The 19,251-nt window shown below is 46.0% G+C and overlaps 1 protein-coding gene across 1 annotated transcript in view; it reads right to left on the reverse strand.

The window, feature by feature from the left end:
• Positions 1-34: 34 nt before the first annotated feature.
• The window catches only part of Maml1 (mastermind like transcriptional coactivator 1), a 35,760-nt gene continuing 16,543 nt past the window's right edge, over positions 35-19,251 (reverse strand). The window contains exons 2-5 of the mRNA XM_042688923.1: positions 9,232-10,647; positions 6,781-7,023; positions 5,222-5,318; positions 35-3,316 (exon numbers count right to left, since the gene is read on the reverse strand). Coding sequence (XP_042544857.1) covers positions 2,337-3,316; positions 5,222-5,318; positions 6,781-7,023; positions 9,232-10,647 — 2,736 coding nt within the window. The 3' untranslated portion in view covers positions 35-2,336. The remainder of the gene's footprint in view (positions 3,317-5,221; positions 5,319-6,780; positions 7,024-9,231; positions 10,648-19,251) is intronic.

Consider the following 19,251-nt stretch of genomic DNA (forward strand, 5'->3'; position numbering starts at 1 on the left):
CCCATCCATCATGGAAAGTCAAATACAAAGGCAGTTTCCATACTAGCAAAATATTTTTATTATTTTTATACTGATAAAACAAGGAAAGTAAAGATTTCTTTTTGGTATATACCATAGTTAAGGGAAATAGAAGAATAAGGGGATTAATAGGATTTTTAAAATGTACTTTTGATGACCATAAAAAGTTAACAATACCACTGTTTGCCATAAAACATTATAGCTCCCCCCAAAACACATATATAAAGGATCATAGTTTTAAAATCTATAAAAGTAAAAAATATACAGTCGGAAGCTCTAACGCTTATTCCATCTTCAATATAAAATTGTAAACATTTATTTACACAAAGCACATGTGTATAACAAAAGTCCGAGCACCCTTTTCTTCTGAGTCCTGGCTCCAGGAAGACGGGGATGTGCACGGAAATGTCTCCTCCCGACTCCCCAAAGCTAGATTCATAAATAAAGCAGTGGGCAGCTCTGTGGGGAGACCCCAAGAATCACATTTTATTGCTATGACACTGCAGCAAGTGAGAAGCCCACTGTTTGTTAGCCTGGGGCTTAAGGCAGAGTGCTGGGGGGGGGGGGGGGGCAAGTGCCGCGGGGATAGAGGCAGGAGGCGGGCAGCAGCTGGGGGAGTCTAGGAGAGGAATGGAGATCCACAACCAGCCTTCAGCCCTATTTTTGGTTGAAAACCTGCTGAAGTCACTCTCTTTCCCTTCAGATCGGGGAATTTTCTAAGAGTGGAGCCTTCACTGGCTTTATAATCTGCCCCCTTCTCTGAGAGCTAAGTGGAGTATCTTGGGAAGGTTGGGAGGGCGTGCAAGGGAAATGGCTATTAGAGAGACTCTGAGGACCTGAGTGCCCTCAGTGAAAAAGGCACTACTGGCGCAAACTAACTGACAGTGGGCGTCCCACCCTCCCATCCTCTCCAAGTGACTCAGGCTGGTCACATGAGTATTTTCCATGGCTCAATTCTACTATGCCTTGAATGTTCTATCTTGATACTCCAGGGAGATACAGATGGGGTTGTGGTTTCTGCATGCAAGCCACTCTTCAGCAAACTCCTTTCCCTCCACCATCCTGCATTCAGGGTCTCTCCCTGCACTCACCGTCTTGCTTCTCATTCAGGCAAGTGCTCTCTTTCTTGTTCTCCACAAAGAAGCCACACTCCATATTCTATTTTATGGGTTCTCAGCTCAGTCAAGTCCATTAACTAATAGACCTTCAAAGAGAATCCACTTGAGTTTTTAGAAAGGATGCGTTAGTGTTATAAAACAATCTTTTAAAAGTGCAAGTCATCTGAGGAGGGAGTGGCAGAAGCTGGCAAAGTGGAATTCCTTCTCTTGGGCTGGCCTGCAGCCTTCTTCTCCTAAACCTTTTCAATACTAGGGTTCCCTAAGGAATTTTAACGACTCTCTGCCTCCTCCAATGTAGTAAATCACGGCTCCCATTTTGGCTGGGGGGATGAAAGAGAGGTCATGGGATGGGGTAGAGGAAAGCCATCTGTGCAGAACAGAACAATGAACATGCTCCTACCATGTTAAATACAAGGCGTCAGAGACAACGCACAACATGTTGAGGACTGGACCCCAGAAACTCTCTCTTCGGCATCTGGCCTGGTACAGGGCCTGTGGTTCTCAAGAGTGAGCGAGAAGGACAACACTCCTAGGTGATCATCAGATACGTTCTCACGGCATCCTGCTCCTTTTTGGCATCTGCAGTCACAGCCTGTGCTTAGTTAGGGAATGATTTCCCAGCACCCCCCCTCCCCTGAAAGCTGACAGAGAGGGAAAAAAAGGGCTCTAAATCAAAAGGAAAGCCTAGGTCCAATGCCACATAAACAGTATAAACCACCACCTAGCCTAATCTGTTTTAAAACCTTTCTTAAAAAAAAAAAATTAAAATCTCTTTTATGCTACAAATTGCAAGTAATTCTATTTAAAGTTTCAGTAAAAACCTTATCTCCAACACAAGGCCAGTGGAGAAACCTTAATGTCAACACAATGGCACAGACTTTCCTAAGCCTGACACTATGGAGTTGCACTGCTGCTACTGTTCATTTTTGGTCATCGGAGTAGGAAGCCACTTGAAATCCTATCCTGCTCTCCTCTCCCAGCACCAGGCAGTAATGCCAGCAGATGGCTGGGGCCAGCCTGATGGACCATAACTGCTAGCCTGGGAGCCCTGCAGATCCTGACTGGAGCTGAGCCTCAGCTGAGACTCATGCTTGCTAGCTCCCTGGGCTATGGGCTTTTGGTCCAAAGTAGTTGCTCCTTCTTGAATCTGAGAACAAAAATATAGGATATGTGAACACTAAAAATACCACAAATCCTCCATTACTGAGACCCTAGAAAGTCGTCCAAGTCATTCATCCACTCCTCTGAAGTCCTGTTCTTCAGCAGGGAGTCGATCAGGTCGGTGTGTCCAGCCACACTTGAGAGCCCACTGCTGCCCGGCTGTCCGCTGTAGGCAAAGGGCAGCTCCTGGCCAGCGGTCCGCACAGGGTAGGCCTGGGCGCAGTGCAGTCCGGTCCGGCCGCTCATCTGGGAGGTGGGGCTCTGGCTGAAAGCCCCTAGCTCAGCCCCTGCTGGGCTCAAGCCAGGCAAGCCCTGCTGGGGGGCTGCCTGGGGAGGTGCAGGTGCAGGGGCACTGGTCCTCTGATGTGTGCTCACTGTGGGCAGCATGGACCCTGCTGCCGCTGCTGAGCTCATGGGGGCCATGGGCCTGCTGGGCATTGCCTGGGAGAACTGCGAACTGGACATTTTCAGGTGGGCCTGCTGCATGTGGAAACTGGAGGCTGCCGTGAAAGGGCTTACATTGCTGTTCCCTGGGGTCTGGCCGCTCAGGTTTGGTATTCCCTGGTGTTGCCATGAGGCATTCTGGCCTCCCATGGCTGCTGACACCCTTGGGACCTGTGGCTTAGTTAAACCAGAGGTCAGGGTCCCCTTAGTGTGCTGCTGGGTGAGGCTAGAGCTCCCCAGAGAATTCTGTCCATAAGCAGCTGGTACTGAGGTGTTCTGACCCACGCTGGTCTGCCGTGGAATGTGGGCATGTCCATTGGTGGCCTGTGGAGGGGGCTGGGCAACTAACTGTGTTATGCCAGAAGCCATGCCATAGAGGCTGCTCTGAGGCATGTTCTGGGTGCCAGTGAACTGGGCTACACCCCGGTCCTGCTGGCCTGAGTTGGAGGGGAGGGAGGAAACGGAAGCATGTCCAGGGCCCATTGGCATCAGACTCCCAGGCTGAGGGAACACTCGAGGGCAGCTGGAGTTGGATGGACCCAAGTTGTTCATGCCAGGCACAGCAGCAGAGGATCCTAGAGGACAAAAGACTCTGTCAATCAAGCTGATATTCCTTGACTGCCACTGTGGAAACACTTCTGATATGAGCTGCTGCCCATCTCCCTGAGGCAAGGACAACATTTTAATATCAGGCCTCTGAGGATAATGGTAAACTGCCTAGATGAAAGCCCCGGAGCAGGAGGGAAAGTCTCTCATAGATGGTAATGGAAGCCAGACTCAAAACAGGGACAGGATTTAGAAAGCGGACTGACTCTCCAGGGAGGGAAAGCCAGTCAGCTTGTCCAATTACCTTTCAGATACCCAGCTAAAGTTTTGTTTAGTGGCGACCTATCCTGGGTACTGGGGGTTTCAGTGTGGAGCCATGCCTGAATCTGCCTTTGGGAAGCAAAGGCACCACAGGGTATGAGGAGCAGGCTGCAGAAATGCAGGAGCCTGAAAACTAGGTGACGAGGAAAATTTGGGGAAGATTTCAGAGAGAAGGGAACAAACACTCTGCGGCTTAAAAGTATATTTAGTCTAGGCTGGGAATGTGGCTTAGTGGTAGTGCTTGTCTAGCACGCAGGAAGCCCTGGGTTTGATTCCTTAGTACCACTTTATAAACAGAAAAAGCAGGAAGTGATGCTGTGGCTCAAGTGGTAGACAGAAAAAGTAGGAAGTGATGCTGTGGCTCAGGTGGTAGAGTGCTAACCTTGAATGAAAGAAGCTCAGGGACAGTGCCCAGGCCCTGAGTTCAAGTTCTAGGACTGGCCCAAAAAAAAAAAAAAAAAGTGTATTGAGGGCCAGGTACCAATGGGTCGTGCCTATAACCCTAGCTACTCAGGAGGCTGAGATCTGAGGAGCTCAGGTACAAGCCAGCCCTGGCAAAAAGTCCCTGATATTTTCATCTCCAGTTAATCAGAAAAAAGGAGCAAAGTAATAGTGTGAGGACCTGAGTTCAAGCCCCAGTACTCAGGAGATAGACTGAAGGATCAAGATCTGAAGCCAGCCTAGGCAGAAAAGTCTGTGAGAGTCCATTTCCGAAATAAACAGCAAAAAGATAAAGGTATGTCTCATGGTACCGTGTCAACAGTGAGCAAGAAAGTGGAGTGAGCTCCAGGCTCCGAATTCAAGAGGCTGGCTAGGCTGAGTGTGGGAAAGATAAAATGCTGAGGAAGTTGAGGAAGCGCTGGTGACTCATGCTTGTAAGCCAAGTTACTCAGGAGGCTGAGATCTGAGGATCAAGGTTCAAAGCCAGCTACAGCAGACAAATCTGAGAGACTCTTCTCTCTAATCAACCAGCAAAAAGCCAAAAGTGGAGTTGAGGCCTGAGTAGTAGAGTAGCAGCCTTAACTGAAAAAGCTAAGCAAGAGCATGAGGTCCTGCATTCAAGCCCCAGTTACCAGCACATGCACACATACACAGATACACACACACAAAAGACTGTCCTTCAACCAGAAATTATTCTGTTTCAAAAGACAGTAAGGCCAGGGACCCAGCAAAAGCATGCCTAGCAGTCTGCCTTTGGGAACCTTTTTTTTTTTCTTTGCCGGTCTTGGGCACTGTCCCTGAGCCTCTCTATGCTTGAGACAAGCACTCTACCACCTGAGCCACAGTGCCAGAAGCCACTGAGTTTATTGGAAATAAGAGTCTCACAGACTTTCCTGCCTGGGGTGGTTTTGAATCATGATCCTCAGATCTTCCTAAGTAGCTAGGATTGCAGGTGTGAGCCACCAGTGCTCACACCTCAGAAGAATCCTCTTCTGATGTCACAGGGAAACTAAAAATCTAGGCTCCTTGAACGGAACATTCATTTTGCACCTACTGCAGAGCTAGAAACTCAATTAGCACTGTACAGATCAACAGGGAGCTGAAATGGACTGACTGGTATAGGTCTAGTCCCTGTCCACCATTCCCCCTAGCCCACTCCACTCCAGCCTTACCTGTGAACTGTCCAACCTGTTGTGGGAAGGTGCTTTGTGTTGGGTCTTGGTACTGGGGGGGTGGTCGGGTCAGATGACGCTGAAACTGCTGCTTCTCCTAGAAAATGCCGAGAACAACACAGAATAATAAAACTCATATAAGAAGAAAAGCAAAAACAAATGAGCAGCGGGGGAGGGAGAGAGAAAGAAAAAAGAGGGAGGGGATAACAAGTTAGACAAGAAATGTACTCATTACCTTACTTATGTAATTGCAACCCCTCTGTACATCATCTTGACAATAAAATTTAAAACAACAACAGCAACAAAAAAAGAGCAGCCAGGAACTGGCGGCTCACGTCTGTAATTCTAGCTATCCAGAAAGCTGAGCTCTGAAGATTTTGGTTCAAAGTCAGCCTAGGCAAGAAAGACCATGAAAAGTATTATCTCTAATTAACCACCAAAACAGCAGGAAATACAGCTGTAGTTCAAGTGGTAAGAGTGCTAACTTTGAACCTTTACAAAAGCTCAGGGACAGCACCCAACCCCCAAATGAGCAGAGTTAGGTGAGAGAAAAGTAGGTCCAAGTATGTTATTCACAGACAGGCTCCTTCTTGTGTGCCTGTGCCTGTGTGTGTGCGCACGTGCGTGGGTGTGTGCGTGCGTGTGTGTAAACAACAGCCTTTAAGTAATGAAAATGTCCTAAAATAGATTATGCTAATGGCTACATAACTCTGAATGTGTTAAAACCCACTGAATTGTACAGTTGAAGTAAATGAAGGATATGCTGTATAAGTGACACCCTAAAAAAGCACGTTTGGTTTTCTTTGGTCGGTCATAGGGCTTGAACTCTGGGCCTGGGCAATATCCCTCAGCTCTTCAACTCAAGGCAAGTGCTCTACCACTTGGGCCACAAAGCCACTTCTGGTTTTCTGGTGGTTTATTAGAGAAAAGGGTCTCATGGCCTTTCCTGTCCTGGCTGGCTGTGAACCCCAATACTCAGATCTCAGCCTCTTGAGTAGCTAGGATTACAGGCATGAGCCACCAGCGCCCAGCTAGTTTTTTTTTTTTTTTTTTAAGGTAGAATTAAAGCAGTAATCCCTACCAAACAAATTCACTCTTGGGAGCTGGGTCCCAAGTCTCAAAAAGGCGTAATTTAAAATCCTGCCAACTCTCAGTACTGTACTTGGTACCCAGGTAAATAGACTGTGAATCCCAATCCTATAACCCCAGCACCACAGGGATGGACATGTTCTTCACCCTTCACCTCTTGCTTCTATCAGACTTTCCATTCACAATGAAGCTGAGCTGCACAGTGACTAACAAAGTTCAGTGGTTTGCAAGCTGCTAACCAGAAAGATGGGAAAAGGTCCCTTATACAGACAGTTTTAGTCAGAGATTCTGCCTTCACTAATGCTCAGTGACATGGGTGGCTTCCAACATAAGCCACTTCTGAGAAATGCCATACTACTGAAAAGGAGACTTGAAAGGACAAAGGACTATGGCAGCAGGCATGCAAACATGTTAGTGCAAATACACAGCCACAAGTGGAGCCTGTGTGGTCTTTCCAGGTTTCTCATCACCTGCTCTGCCAGAAGGTGCTGTTGCCTCTGCAGGAATTGTTGCTGCTGCTGCAGATGCTTCTGCTGTTGCTCCCTCTGTTTCTGCTGGTCCAAGAGCAATTGATGTTGCTTCATTACAGCCACCTGCTGCTGGTTGCTGAGATATGGGGAATTGCTATGAGTGCTGGCCACAGACACAGCAGGTGGCTGGGTCCCCACACTGGTGGCTTGGGCTGGCCCTGAGACGCTGGGAGGATTCTGCTCCTGTCAACACAGATAAAACCATGCAGTGAAGTGGGAGAGCTGCCAGGTGACCTTCACCCAGTGAGTGCCTTCTTCAAGGATCTTTTGTAATGGTGAATTTCTACTTCCCTGACCTCCCATAGCTATCTAGTGGGCTGAGTAGAAACTAAAACCTATGCTACTCAACAAACAACTTGATAGTGATAGCTTGCTCTGTATGGTTCACCAGCATTACAGATGTGATTTTACACTAAGCCAACTTAAGCAAGATAAATAAAAACCTGTTGTTGAAATGTTTGACTGCAGAAGGGGATCTGGTGGATGGAAATGCCACATGCTGACAGTGTGCATCTGGCCTTTGGACTATCTCCAAACAGCCTGAAATTATATGTACAGAGTACCAGCATTGTTCTGGAAACAGACTCCCTTTTGTCATGTTTGTGTTAAAAAAAAAATCTATCTATCTATCTATCTATCTATCTATCTATCTATCTATCTATCTATCTATCTATCTATCTATCTATCTATCCATCTATCTATAGATATATCTAAGGGGCTGTGGTTCATGCCTATAATCTGAGCTACTAAGGAGCTGAGATCTCAGGATGGATATTTAAAGGTAGCCCAGGATGATAAAACTGTTAAGGCTCTTATTTCCAATTAATAACAAAAAGCTAGAAGTGGAGGTGTGGCTCAAGTGTTAAGACTACCAGTCATGAACAAAAAAGCCAAGTAAGAGTGAGAGGCCCAGAGTTCGAGCCCCAGAATCAGCATCAAAGCAACAACAAAAACCAAACCAACTATGTATCAATGAGAACTGTATCAGATACATGGGCTACCACAATATGATGCCAACATCATTATTTACAATTAGAAAAACTGAGAAAGCAAGAAAAAGGACAAAAAGCAATTTTATGTAAACAAGTTCAACTTTTTGAGCTCCTTTGTGGTTCTTATTTGTTTGAGTATGTAATTTTAGATCAACTGCAACATTGTAATGTCCACCACTGTGGAAGATGCAGAGCTCGGGGGAGCCTCTGTAAAGTGCAAAGGACACCACTGAAGTTAGCACCATGCCGCTCTCTGGTCTACAGGTCATGCTTAATGGTATCTAATGGGTTGGTTTGTTTGTTTTTTGCCTGTTTCTGTTTTTTTTTTTTTTTGTGGGGGGGGTGGTCAGTCTTAGGGCTTGAACTCAGAGCCTGGGCACTGTCCCTGGGCACTTTTGCTCAAGGCTAGCACTCTACCACTTTGAGCCACATCTCCACTTCTGGTTTTCTAGTGGCTAGTTGGAGATAAGGGTCTCATGGACTTTTCCTGCCTGGGCTGGCTTTGAACCAAGATTCTTAGATCTCAGCCTCTTAAGAAGTTTGGATTACAAGCATGAGCCAGGAGGATTTTTCTTTTTTGAGACAATATCTTATTATATACCCCAGGTTGGTCTCCACCTTAAAATCCTCCTGCCTTAGTCTCCTGAGTAGCTTGGACTTCGGTGGATACTACCCACATGGCTCAAAGATTGAACACAGATCTGAAAGGTGATTTCCCCCCCCCCCCCCCCAAAGCCTCTAAAAACCACCTAAAATGTGTGTATTACCTCCAAAGCACAACTACAAATGAGCTTAACTACGTGACACGACAGGGGCATTGGACTAAATGAGATGATTTTGCAAATGTTTGTGTAGTTAAAAATCAAGTTATAAGGCTGGGAATGTGGCTCAAGTGGTAGAGGGCTAGCCTTGAGCAAAAGCACAAGGACAGTGCCCAGGCCCTTAGTTCAAGGCCCAGCACTGGCAAAAAAAAAAAGAAAAAGAAAAAAGAAGAAAGAAAGAAAAAGAAAAGAAAAATCAAGTTATATTAGAGAATTTTATTTATTTTGTTTTTGGTCATTCGTGGGGCCTGAACTCTGGGCCTGGACTCTGTCCCTCAGCTCTTCAGCTCAAGGCTAGCGCTCTACCACTTGAGCCACAGTACCACTTCTGGCTTTTTCCTGCTTATGTGGTGCTGAGGAATTGAACCCAGGGCCTCATGCATGTGAGGCAAGCATTCTACCACTGAATCAACTTCCCAGCCCTCATGTACTGAAAACAGTAACTAGTGTACTTTGCATTTTTATTCCCATAGAATTCAAAGGCTGGCAGCAGCTGCTTCTTCCTTACTTGAGCCCAATGTAGCACATTACCTCATTGGTACCTGCAACAGAGAATAGCAAAGATGCCAGGCACTTACCTGGCCAGGTGGAACCAGTGAGCGGAAGGGCATGTTTCCTGGCTTTGGTTTCATCAGAAACAAGGGGTTCTGCTCGTTATTCAGATGAGGCAGCTGCTGGGGAAGATAGGCCATCAAGGCTGGCTTGTTCTGGCCAGACCCTGGGCCACTTTGCCCACAGTCTGCTTTGTAATGAGAAAGGGGTTTTGTATTGCCGTAGTCCAGCACTGACCCTTGATTATTCACGGCATTCTGATTCAAGCTGTTCGGGGACTGGTGACTCAGTAGGTTCACATGGCTGGGCTGGAGGTAGGGGGCTCCAGGCCGAGGGGAACTCTTGGTCACACTAGACATCATGATCAGTTTGGAGTTGGAGAAGTCTTGCTTATAGCCAGGAGGACTAGAAGACTTCTCCATGGGATAAGGGACATCTAAAGGATTGTGGGAGGGTCCTGCCTGCTGCCATGTGGACATCTGGCCTGGGGCAGGGGCCGGGGCAGCTTGCTGTGGGTTCTGGAGCATTTGTTCACGCTTCTGCTTGGCAGCAATCTGCTGGAGCTGGTGGGCAGAGGAAAGCTCTGAGGCCCCTCCAGGGCCCTGGCTGGGCAACACCACACTTGGGAGGGCTCTTTGTGAATTCTGGGCTTGGGCTGATGCCAGCATCAGGTTGGAACCAGGACTGTCTGCCCCAGGCTGACCAGAGTTGTGAAACAGGGACTGAGAGCCCCCAATGGTGGAAGAGTCTGTGCTCACAGGGGCAGATGAAGGTGCCAGAAAGGTCTGTCCTGCAGACCCGGCCCTTACTTGTGGCGAGCTTAATTGTTCTTGCTCAAAAGCTGCTGGAGAGAATTCTGTCTTAATATTAATGTCCTGGACCAATGGGGGTTGTATGGCAGAGCCAGAAGGTTCAGGATCCTTCTTCTCCTCGAAGTCCTCAGTAAACAGGTCCTTCATGTCCTCGTCAGGCACTGACCTGTTCAATTCCTCAATGAGTTCCTTCCACTCCTGCTCATTAAGATTCAGGTCAGGCATGAGGTTGCTCTGCGATATGGACCCTCCTGCCCCGGTAATCATGCATGGCAGGTCATCGACAGGTTCTTGCTTTAGTTCTTTATTCAGGTTCAGAGGAAATGACTCGCTGGGGTTGCTACCTCCATTCAAATGGAGGCTTGAGTCTGCCAGACACTTTTTGTTGATGGAGTCCAGCCCCAGGGAGTGCTTCCCACTGGATTGCAGGACATCTCCCCCGGAAGGCTTGTCAGGCTGACCAAGGGGTGAGGCTGGAGGTAGTCCATTAGCAGACACAGGGACACCCAGAGGTGCTTCCCTGCGGGTCTTCTTATGTCCAGGAAAGAGGTCTCCATAGCCATTTTGTTGATCACCATTCTGAGGGGAGGCAGCACTGTCAAGATTCCTCTTCACTGTATCATGAAGATGCTGAAAAATATGGAAAAAACAGACTTAGTTATACAAGATCATGTCTTGGGCTCCTCTGCTCCCAACAAGACTTAGACTAGGGGTCTACCGCCTTGCAATGCTCTCCTGTGGGTGTACTACCCTCACTTCTGGGACCCCACACCACCTCATTTCCACTTATGGCACTGATTCTCCAGGCCTATGCCTGGTCAGTCAAAAACTTGACATCCCAGAGCTCAGTGGTGAGCTTTTGCAGCCGTCTCTTTTCGCAGGATACAGCTTGATGCTGCCGAGGCCACTTAGTTTTGAGGGTCTTCCCAGTAACAGATCTAAAGAAAAACCAGAGGATACATCTATAATTTTGCAGATATGTCTTTGTAACCATCTCAGCCAAGTGCCAGTGACTCACACCTGTAATTCCTAACTACTCAGGAGGCTGAGATCTGAGGACCGTAGTTCAAAGCCAGCCTGGCAGGAACATCCTGGAGACACCTACCTCCAATAGCCACAAGAAAACTGGAAGTAGTGCTGTGGCTCAAGTGGTAGAGAGCTAGCCTTGAGCTGAAGACAAGGACAGCGCTCAGGCTCAGAGTTCAAGCCCCGCAATCCCCCTTCCTCCTCCCAAAAAAGTCTTTAAGGGCTGTGGGGAATATAGAGACTCTTCATTGGCTTCTGGTCTCCTAGAGCTTGGGACAAACCAAAAATAATAAGGCAAATGCCCTATGCAAGCGGTATAGTAATAGAAAGCTGTGAGCTCAGGGCAGGAATTATACAAGGGAAAATGACAGTAGGATAGAAAGGAGAAAGGTAATATCTATACACTACTTCCCCAGCTGACAGGATACGACTCCACCACTGTCCACAGAAGGTGCCTCCACTCAGTCCCCTTCTAACGTTTACTTTTATTACATTTTGTTTTCTATTCTCCTTTACCCTCTCTCCTTCCCACCAACTCTAAACATCTGTGGTGTGATATTAAAAATGTTCCAGCCAGGGCTGGGAAGGTGGCTCAGTGGTAGAGCGCTTGCCTTGCATGCTCGAGGCCCTGGGTTCGATTCCTCAATACCACATTAGCAGAAAAAGCCGGAAGTGGCGCTGTGGCTCAAGTGGTAGAACACTAGCCTTGAGCTGAAGAGCTGAGGGACAGCGCCCAGACCCAGAGTTCAGGCCCCACAACCGACAAAATAAATAAATAAATAAATAAATAAATAAATAAATAAATAAGGAGCTAGGCACTGGAGGCTTACTCCGGTAATCCTCAGGAGGATGAGATATGAGGATTAGTTTGAAGCAAGCTTAAGCAACAAAGTCCACTAAGAATCTAATTTTCAATTAATCAGCAAAAAGCAGACAATACATGTATGGCTCAAGTGGTAGGATGTCATCCTTGAGGAGAAAAAAACAAGAAAAGCTTGAGGCCCTGAGTTCAAGCTCTAGTATTAGCATACAGGGGGAAAAAAGTTCTAAATATTCTAATTATTATCTCTAAACAAATTTCAGAGGAGTTGGAGGTGACATGTGGCAATCTGTGCATTGTATCCTCTGGCTGCATAAGAGGGAAAAGAGCTTTAATAACCCACAGTAGCCCTGGAGGCTGAGTACAGGTGCTCTCCTGCCCCAGGTCCGTGGCAGACATCTTCGTCCAAATTGTAATACTCTCTTTACTTTTGCCAACCATAGCACATTTTCTTATTTCTTAACTATAAAAGCTGACTGTACAGAGCTCTAAAAATCCCAGCCAAGCCTTTCTTTAAATCCATATATGGGTGCCTAAGTTAGTCTTAGGAATGCCTGACCAAAGGAACTGTAGGGCAGAGGTAAGCAACACAGTCCTTGCATTCAATTTAAGAACCAGGATGTCTGCTTTGCTGTCAAGCAGGTTTTTCGGCTCCCTACTGCCACCTAGGGTCAGGAGAGAGAAGGAATCATGCCCTAACGCATGTTTTCATAAAACCCATGCCGTTTTTTTTTAGAGAATGTAAATTCATCCCCATTTAATAGATCAGAGAAAATAAAAATAAGTTGTGGGGCTGGGAAGATGGCTCAGTGGTAGAGTGCTTGCCTTGCATGCATGAGGCCCTGGGTTCAATTCCTCAGCACCATATAAACAAAAAGAAAAAAGCCAGAAGTGGCGCTGTGGCTCAAGTGGTAGAGCGCTAGTGGTAAAGTTGCTAATATTTCTTAATTCTTTCTCCTTGACACAGGATCTCATTACATGTAGCCCCGGCTGTCCTCAAATTCTTTTTTTTTTTTTTTTGGGGGTCTAGTCATGGGGCCTGAACTCTGGGCCTGGGCGCTGTCCCTCAGCTCTTCAGCTCAAGACTAGCACTCTACCACTTGAGCCACAGCGCCACTTCTGGCTTTTTTTCTTTTTTTTTTGGGTCCAGTCGTGGGCCCTGAACTCTGGGCCTGGGCGCTGTCCCTCAGCTCTTCAGCTCAAGGCTAGCGCTCTACCACTTGAGCCACAGCGCCACTTCCGGCTTTTTTCTTTTTGCTTATGTGGTGCTGAGGAATCGAACCCAGGGCCTCAGGCATGCAAGGCAAGCGCTCTACCACTGAGCCACCTTCCCAGCCCCTGGCTTTTTTTCTTTTTGCTTATGTGGTGCTGAGGAATCGAACCCAGGGCCTCAGGCATGCAAGGCAAGCGCTCTACCACTGAGCCACCTTCCCAGCCCCTGTCCTCAAATTCTTGATCCTCCTATCTTAGTCCTGTGTTAGGGTTACAGATGTGAACTGCCACACTGGGCTATAATATTTCCCTTAGTCCACAAAGCCAGGTCTGAGCTGGTCTGTAAACACAAGAGCTGTTTTCCATTTTCCTAAGGGGGAAGATGGAAACTTCAGGGGTCAAGGCATTTGATGAGTCAGCTGGCTGTCCCAGATTAGAAACAGAATCCCTCTTTGCCCTAACAATTATAAAACCTACCACTCCCTCTTTCAATAGCCACATGAAAACAGCTGCAAAGAGTTCCAAAGGAACAACTCAGTTTTGCAATACCGGTTGCTTTTAGCCAAAGGAAACACTGGACCTCACTCTCAACTCCTCACAAAATTTCGCTGGAATGGTGTAGGCGGGATGGGGAGTGTGGAGTGTAGAGGGTGGAATGTGGTAGTCCTGGCAGATCTGTAAGCCTTGGACATTACAGGAGTCACTGGTATGTGCAGGGCATGTAAGGGAAGCAAAGTTGAGTTAATCTTGGAGCCTAATCTCCAGGCATTCATAATGGAAATGGCAAAACAGCCAGGCACTGATGGCTCATGCTTATTTACAATCTTAACTACTAGGAGGCTGAGATCTGAGATTGCAGTCTGAAGCCAGTCTGGGCAGGAAAGTCCATGAGACTTTTATCTCCAAATAACCACCAAAAAGCTGAAAGTGGAGTTATGGCTCAAATGGTAGAGTGCTAGCCTTGAACAAAAAAAGATCAGGGAGGGCACACAGGCCTCAAACTCAAGCCCCAGCGCACATGCGTCTCTCTCTCTCTCTCTCACACACACACACGTACACACACACACACACACACACACGCACACACTCCATTCTTAGTTTATTCACATTTGGATTCAATACACTATATCTAATTGACACATTCTTAAGATTCTGCACAGTTCTCTTATGCTTTCCTTTCCCCCTTTTGCCACTTATTTGACTAAGATTAGTCATGTGTCCTGCAGAATTTCTTGCTCTCACAAGCTAACTGATTAACATCTCCATATCCTTTACCAGTTTTTTTTTGTAACCCCAAACACTTCTTGTACACTGGTAGTAAGGCTTGATCCCTAAGGTTTGAAGGCAGACACAAACACTAGGTATGGGGGGTTTTGTTTGTGTTCTAGTATGGGAGTTTCAACTCAAGGCCTAGCACTTGCTAAGCAAACACTCTACCACTTGAACATTTTTCACAAAGTTCCCAATGACTGTGAGGTGAATGGATTTCAGGATGGGTGTTTATAGGCAGGGTGACAAAATAGAAAACTGATCAAATAGTTTTTTTTTTTTTTTGGTCAGTCGTGGGGCCAGAACTCTGAGCTGTCCCTCAGCTCTTCAGCTCAAGGCTAGCGCTCTACCACTTGAGCCACAGTGCCACTTCTGGCTCTTCCTGCTTATGTGGTGCTGAGCAATCGAACCCAGGACCCTCATGCATGCAAGGGAAGCACTCTACCACCTACCCAGCCCTCAGTTTTTAAGAGAGATGAAGACCCCAGTGTGGGAATGCAAAAGAGAGAGGTTTTAGAGTTTGGTAGAAGAAAATTCAGCTGATACATTTATCTTAGGGATGAAGAAAGGCTATTCTCTCTAGTTTGAATGCATGGGTAAGACAGGAAATAAAAGGAAGGGTTTTCTTATAGGTGGTAGGGGTCTGAGTTCTACTTCAGCCATGAAGAAATGACTGTGAGACATCCAAGTCATGTCTAAAAGGCAGTGAGTAATCCTGAGTCGGAGCTCTGTGGAAAGACACCACCAGGAAGGAATGAGCTGGAACCATGAATAGCAGATCTGATCACTCAGAAAGGTAGAATCCAGCCAGGGGGCAAGTGAAGAACCCATGATAAAAACAGAGCACAAGGCAGACTGGTGACTTAACGGATCAAAAAGGTCCAGAAAAGTAACTACTGAACATTTTCCGTGGGTCTGGCAATTAAAGGATCACTGATGACACTACCCTAAGCAATGTTACTCAGCAGAGTTACATTTCAGCGTAAATTCTCTTGACTCAAGAAGTGCCTGGAAGGTGAGTCCATAGAGACAATATGAGTGCATCATTCTTTTTTTTTTTTTTTTTGCCAATCTTGGGGCTTGAACTCAGGGCCTGGGCACTGCCCCTGAGCTTCTTCTTCTTTTTTTTTTTTGGTCGGCCGTGGGGCTTGAACTCTGGGCCTGGGCGCTGTCCCTCAGCTCTTCAGCTCAAGGCGAGCGCTCTACCACTTGAGCTACAGCGCCACTTCCGGTTTTCTGGTGGTTTATTGGAGATAGGAGTCTCACGGTCTCTCCTGCCCGGGCTGGCTTTGAACCTCGATCCTCAGATCTCAGCCTCCTGAGTAGCTAGGATTACAGGCGTGAGCCACCATCGCCCGGCCCCTGAGCTTCTTTTTGCTCAAGGTTAGCACTCTACCACTTGAGCCACAGTGCCACTTCCAGCCTTTTCTTATGAAGTAGTGAGGCATAGAATCCAGGGCTTCATGCTAGGCAAGCATTCTACCATTAAGCCACATTCCCAGCCCCTGGATCATTCTCTCCTAAGTTTAGTTTAAACAGGAGACGAAGAAGACAAACACATTAGTGTTTGCCTAGGTCTGGAGGGAAGTGAAAGGGCTGATGGGTGACAGCTAAAGGACATGGGATTTCTTTCTGAGATGATGAAAATGTTCTGCAATTGTGCTACAACTCTGAATGTACTAAACTCCACACCTAGCAATGTTCTTCTTTCCTTCTTTTAGAGCTTCATCAAAGACGGGTTTCTACTTTGTCATATTTATCAAGGTAACCTCCCGATTCTTAAATATAAACAACATTTTTCTTATTTTTTTTATTTTTCATTGTATTTTTTTTATTGTAAAGATACTATACAGAGGGTTACAGTTACATGAGTGAGGTAATGAGTACACTTCCTCTTGAACAGTTACCCCCCCATTGTTTTCCCCCTACCATCCCTTCCCTCCCTACCTTCCCCGAGGTTCTTTTTTTTTTTTTTGAATGTGATTAAGTGATTACATAATTTCCAGAATTTCACAGTATTGTGGAATAATGATGCTCATTTAAAGTCACAAGTTCATTCTAACTTTCCTGGAGCAAATTGTCTATCACAGTCTATAACATATAACGGCGTTCACATGTTATACACCATACATGTGATCAGCAGCATGGGGATATTTAGTAGTGGTTCGATCAGATGAGTGGGAGTTCTTTGTTTCTTAAGTCCTGTTAGTATAAACAACATTTTTCAAACTGCATCTCCTTGACTTCCCAGAGACTCTAGACTCTGATGACCACCCTTCTCCTCCATATGTTTTGTTCCCTTTGTGCCCATACAGCCACTCTGAACTTGTTCTGCCTCAAAGACTACTCTGTGCAGGCCCATTTTGAAGCCTTCCCTTTGAATGATAATGCATGCAAATAGAATCTTCATCTTTTTCAATCATGTCATCTCCCCAGATAACACTATCACTATGCAATGTCTGGGCTGGGAATGTGGCTTAGTGGTAGAGTGCTTGCCTAGCATGCTTGAAGCCCTGGGTTCAATTCCTCAGTACCACATAAACAGAAAAAGCTGGAAGTGGCATTGTGGCTCAAGTGGTAGAGTGTTAGCCTTGAGCAAAAGAAGCTCAGGGACAGTGCCAGGCCCTGAGTTCAAGCTTCAGGACTAGGGGAAAAAAAAAAAAAAAAATATATATATATATATATATATATATATATGCATGCAAGGTCTCAGCTACAACCTGAAAACCAGGCATAGAGCAGACATCCAAATAGTTAAGTCTTTTCTTTGTGGCACTGGGATGGAACCCCAGTACTTATGTCATCCTAGGGCCTTATACATACTGAGCACACACTGTACCACTGAATTTCATCGCTAGCCTGGGTACTCACGTATTTTTACTGAGTGAATATTTCTCCCTTGTTGTGCTCTGCCCTCTCTCTTCTGCTCTAGACTTATAATTTCCATTGTAAACTGGAAATCTCCATGTGGACATGAGATAGAATACACACACCACACTGAGTTCTTGGCTTCCCCCTCTAAATCCATCCTTTGCTCTCTTTGTCCTCTTGGATGATACTACCTTCCAAGTATCTCTCCAGTGAGGAACTCCATATCACCTCCATTATGGATCAATTCCTCATTCTATACATTTAAATAAATACATAAATATTCATAAACATACATATGTAGAGGGTTGGTCATGGAGTCTGAACTGAGGGCCTAGGCTTTTGTTGCTCAAGGCTTGTGTTCTACCACTTTGAGCCACAGATCCATTTCCGGTTTTCTGGGGTAAATGGAGAAAATAGTCTCATAGACTTTCCTGCCCCTGCTAGCTTGAAACCATAATCCTCAGATCTCAGCCCCCTGACTAGTTAGGATTACAGGTGTGAGCCAACAGCACCCAGCCCTCATTATATTTTTTACCTAAATTACTGAAAAAACTTCATGTTGATTTATATTTCTATATAAACTCACTTTTTATGATGCCATCAGCATGCTTACTAGAAAACACACATCGGAGTCATTTTAAGCTCATTTCCCCATCATTGCAGCTAAAGTTCAAATTCTTTGGGTACAGAAAAGACTGGTCTGATCCTGAAGAAATTCTCAATTTAAGCCCCTGACATTCCCTTGAGGCCCTAACCTAGATTGAACTTTTAAGACAGAATATACCTAAACCACATGTCTTCTACTAATCTGTTTGGATTTAGCTTAAATTTCATGTTTGTCATATTTTTCTCCAACCGGCCAACTTTCTTCTCTATCTCCAGTGCTCTAACAATACTCTGACCATAATACTTACATTTCACTTTCACAGCAAGACTGTGTCACACTGTAAATATTCAATGACTTCTCTGCATCTCTCCCATCTACAGAGGACAAGAGCCTTGTCCTTTTTAATCCCCAGCACCAATTATAATATTCAACAAGTTAGGGGCTGGGAAGGTGGCTCAGTGGTACAGTGCTTGCCTTGCATGCATGAAGCCCTGGGTGCGATTCCTCAGCACCACATAAGCAGGAAAAGCCGAAGTGGCGCTGTGGCTCAAGTGGTAGAGCGCTAGCCTTGAGCTGAAGAGCTGAGGGACAGCTCCCAGGCCCAGAGTTCAGGCCCCAGGACCGACAAAAAAACAAAACAAAAATATTCAACAAGTTACAAGTACCTAGGATTGAATGTTCAAAGAATGAATTCTCCCTGAGTTCTCTATCATTCTCTCTCTTTTGTCCGTTGTGTGGCTTGAACTGGGCCTGGGCACTGTCTCTGAGCTCTTCAGCTCAAGGCTAGGGCTCTACCACTTGAGCCACAGCGCCATTTCCGGTTTTCTGGTGGTTTATTGGAAACAGGAGTGTCACAGACTTTCCTTGCCCGGGCTGGCTTTGAACCGTGATCCTCAGATCTAGGCCTCCTGAGTAGCTAGGATTGCAGGCGTGAGCCACCAGCGCTCAGCCATCATTCTCTCTTCATGGCCTGTTTCTAGTCATCAAACTGAATTTCTTTCAAAATTACTTTCACTAATACTTGTCTTGCTATTTCACAAGTTCTCTCTCCCCTATTCCATCATCCACCCAGTAGGAGCTAGAATCCTAGCTCATTTAATTGAACTGCCATAACAATCTATGAGCCCTCTTACATTCTTGTAACTGTAAAGTGACAGGGAGATATGAATTCCACAGATGAGATGCCACATCAATAAGTACCTAATAAAATGTTAAATCTCAATATTGTACAAACTTGCTTATTACTGAATAGCCAGCTAGCAGAAATGACAGCCACAACTGTGAGCCAGGTATTCAGCTGTAAGTTTCTAGCAATTAACCAGGTGTGGTGGCACATGCCAGTAATCTTAGTTGCTCACAAGGCAAAGGCAAGAGGATCTCAGATTTGAGGCCAGCCCAGGCCATGTCCGATCTTAAAAACAAGGCTAAA

The sequence above is a fragment of the Dipodomys spectabilis genome, unplaced genomic scaffold, assembly GCF_019054845.1.
Source record: "Dipodomys spectabilis isolate Male_0828 unplaced genomic scaffold, ASM1905484v1 ptg000119l, whole genome shotgun sequence".
Lineage (NCBI taxonomy): Eukaryota > Metazoa > Chordata > Mammalia > Rodentia > Heteromyidae > Dipodomys > Dipodomys spectabilis.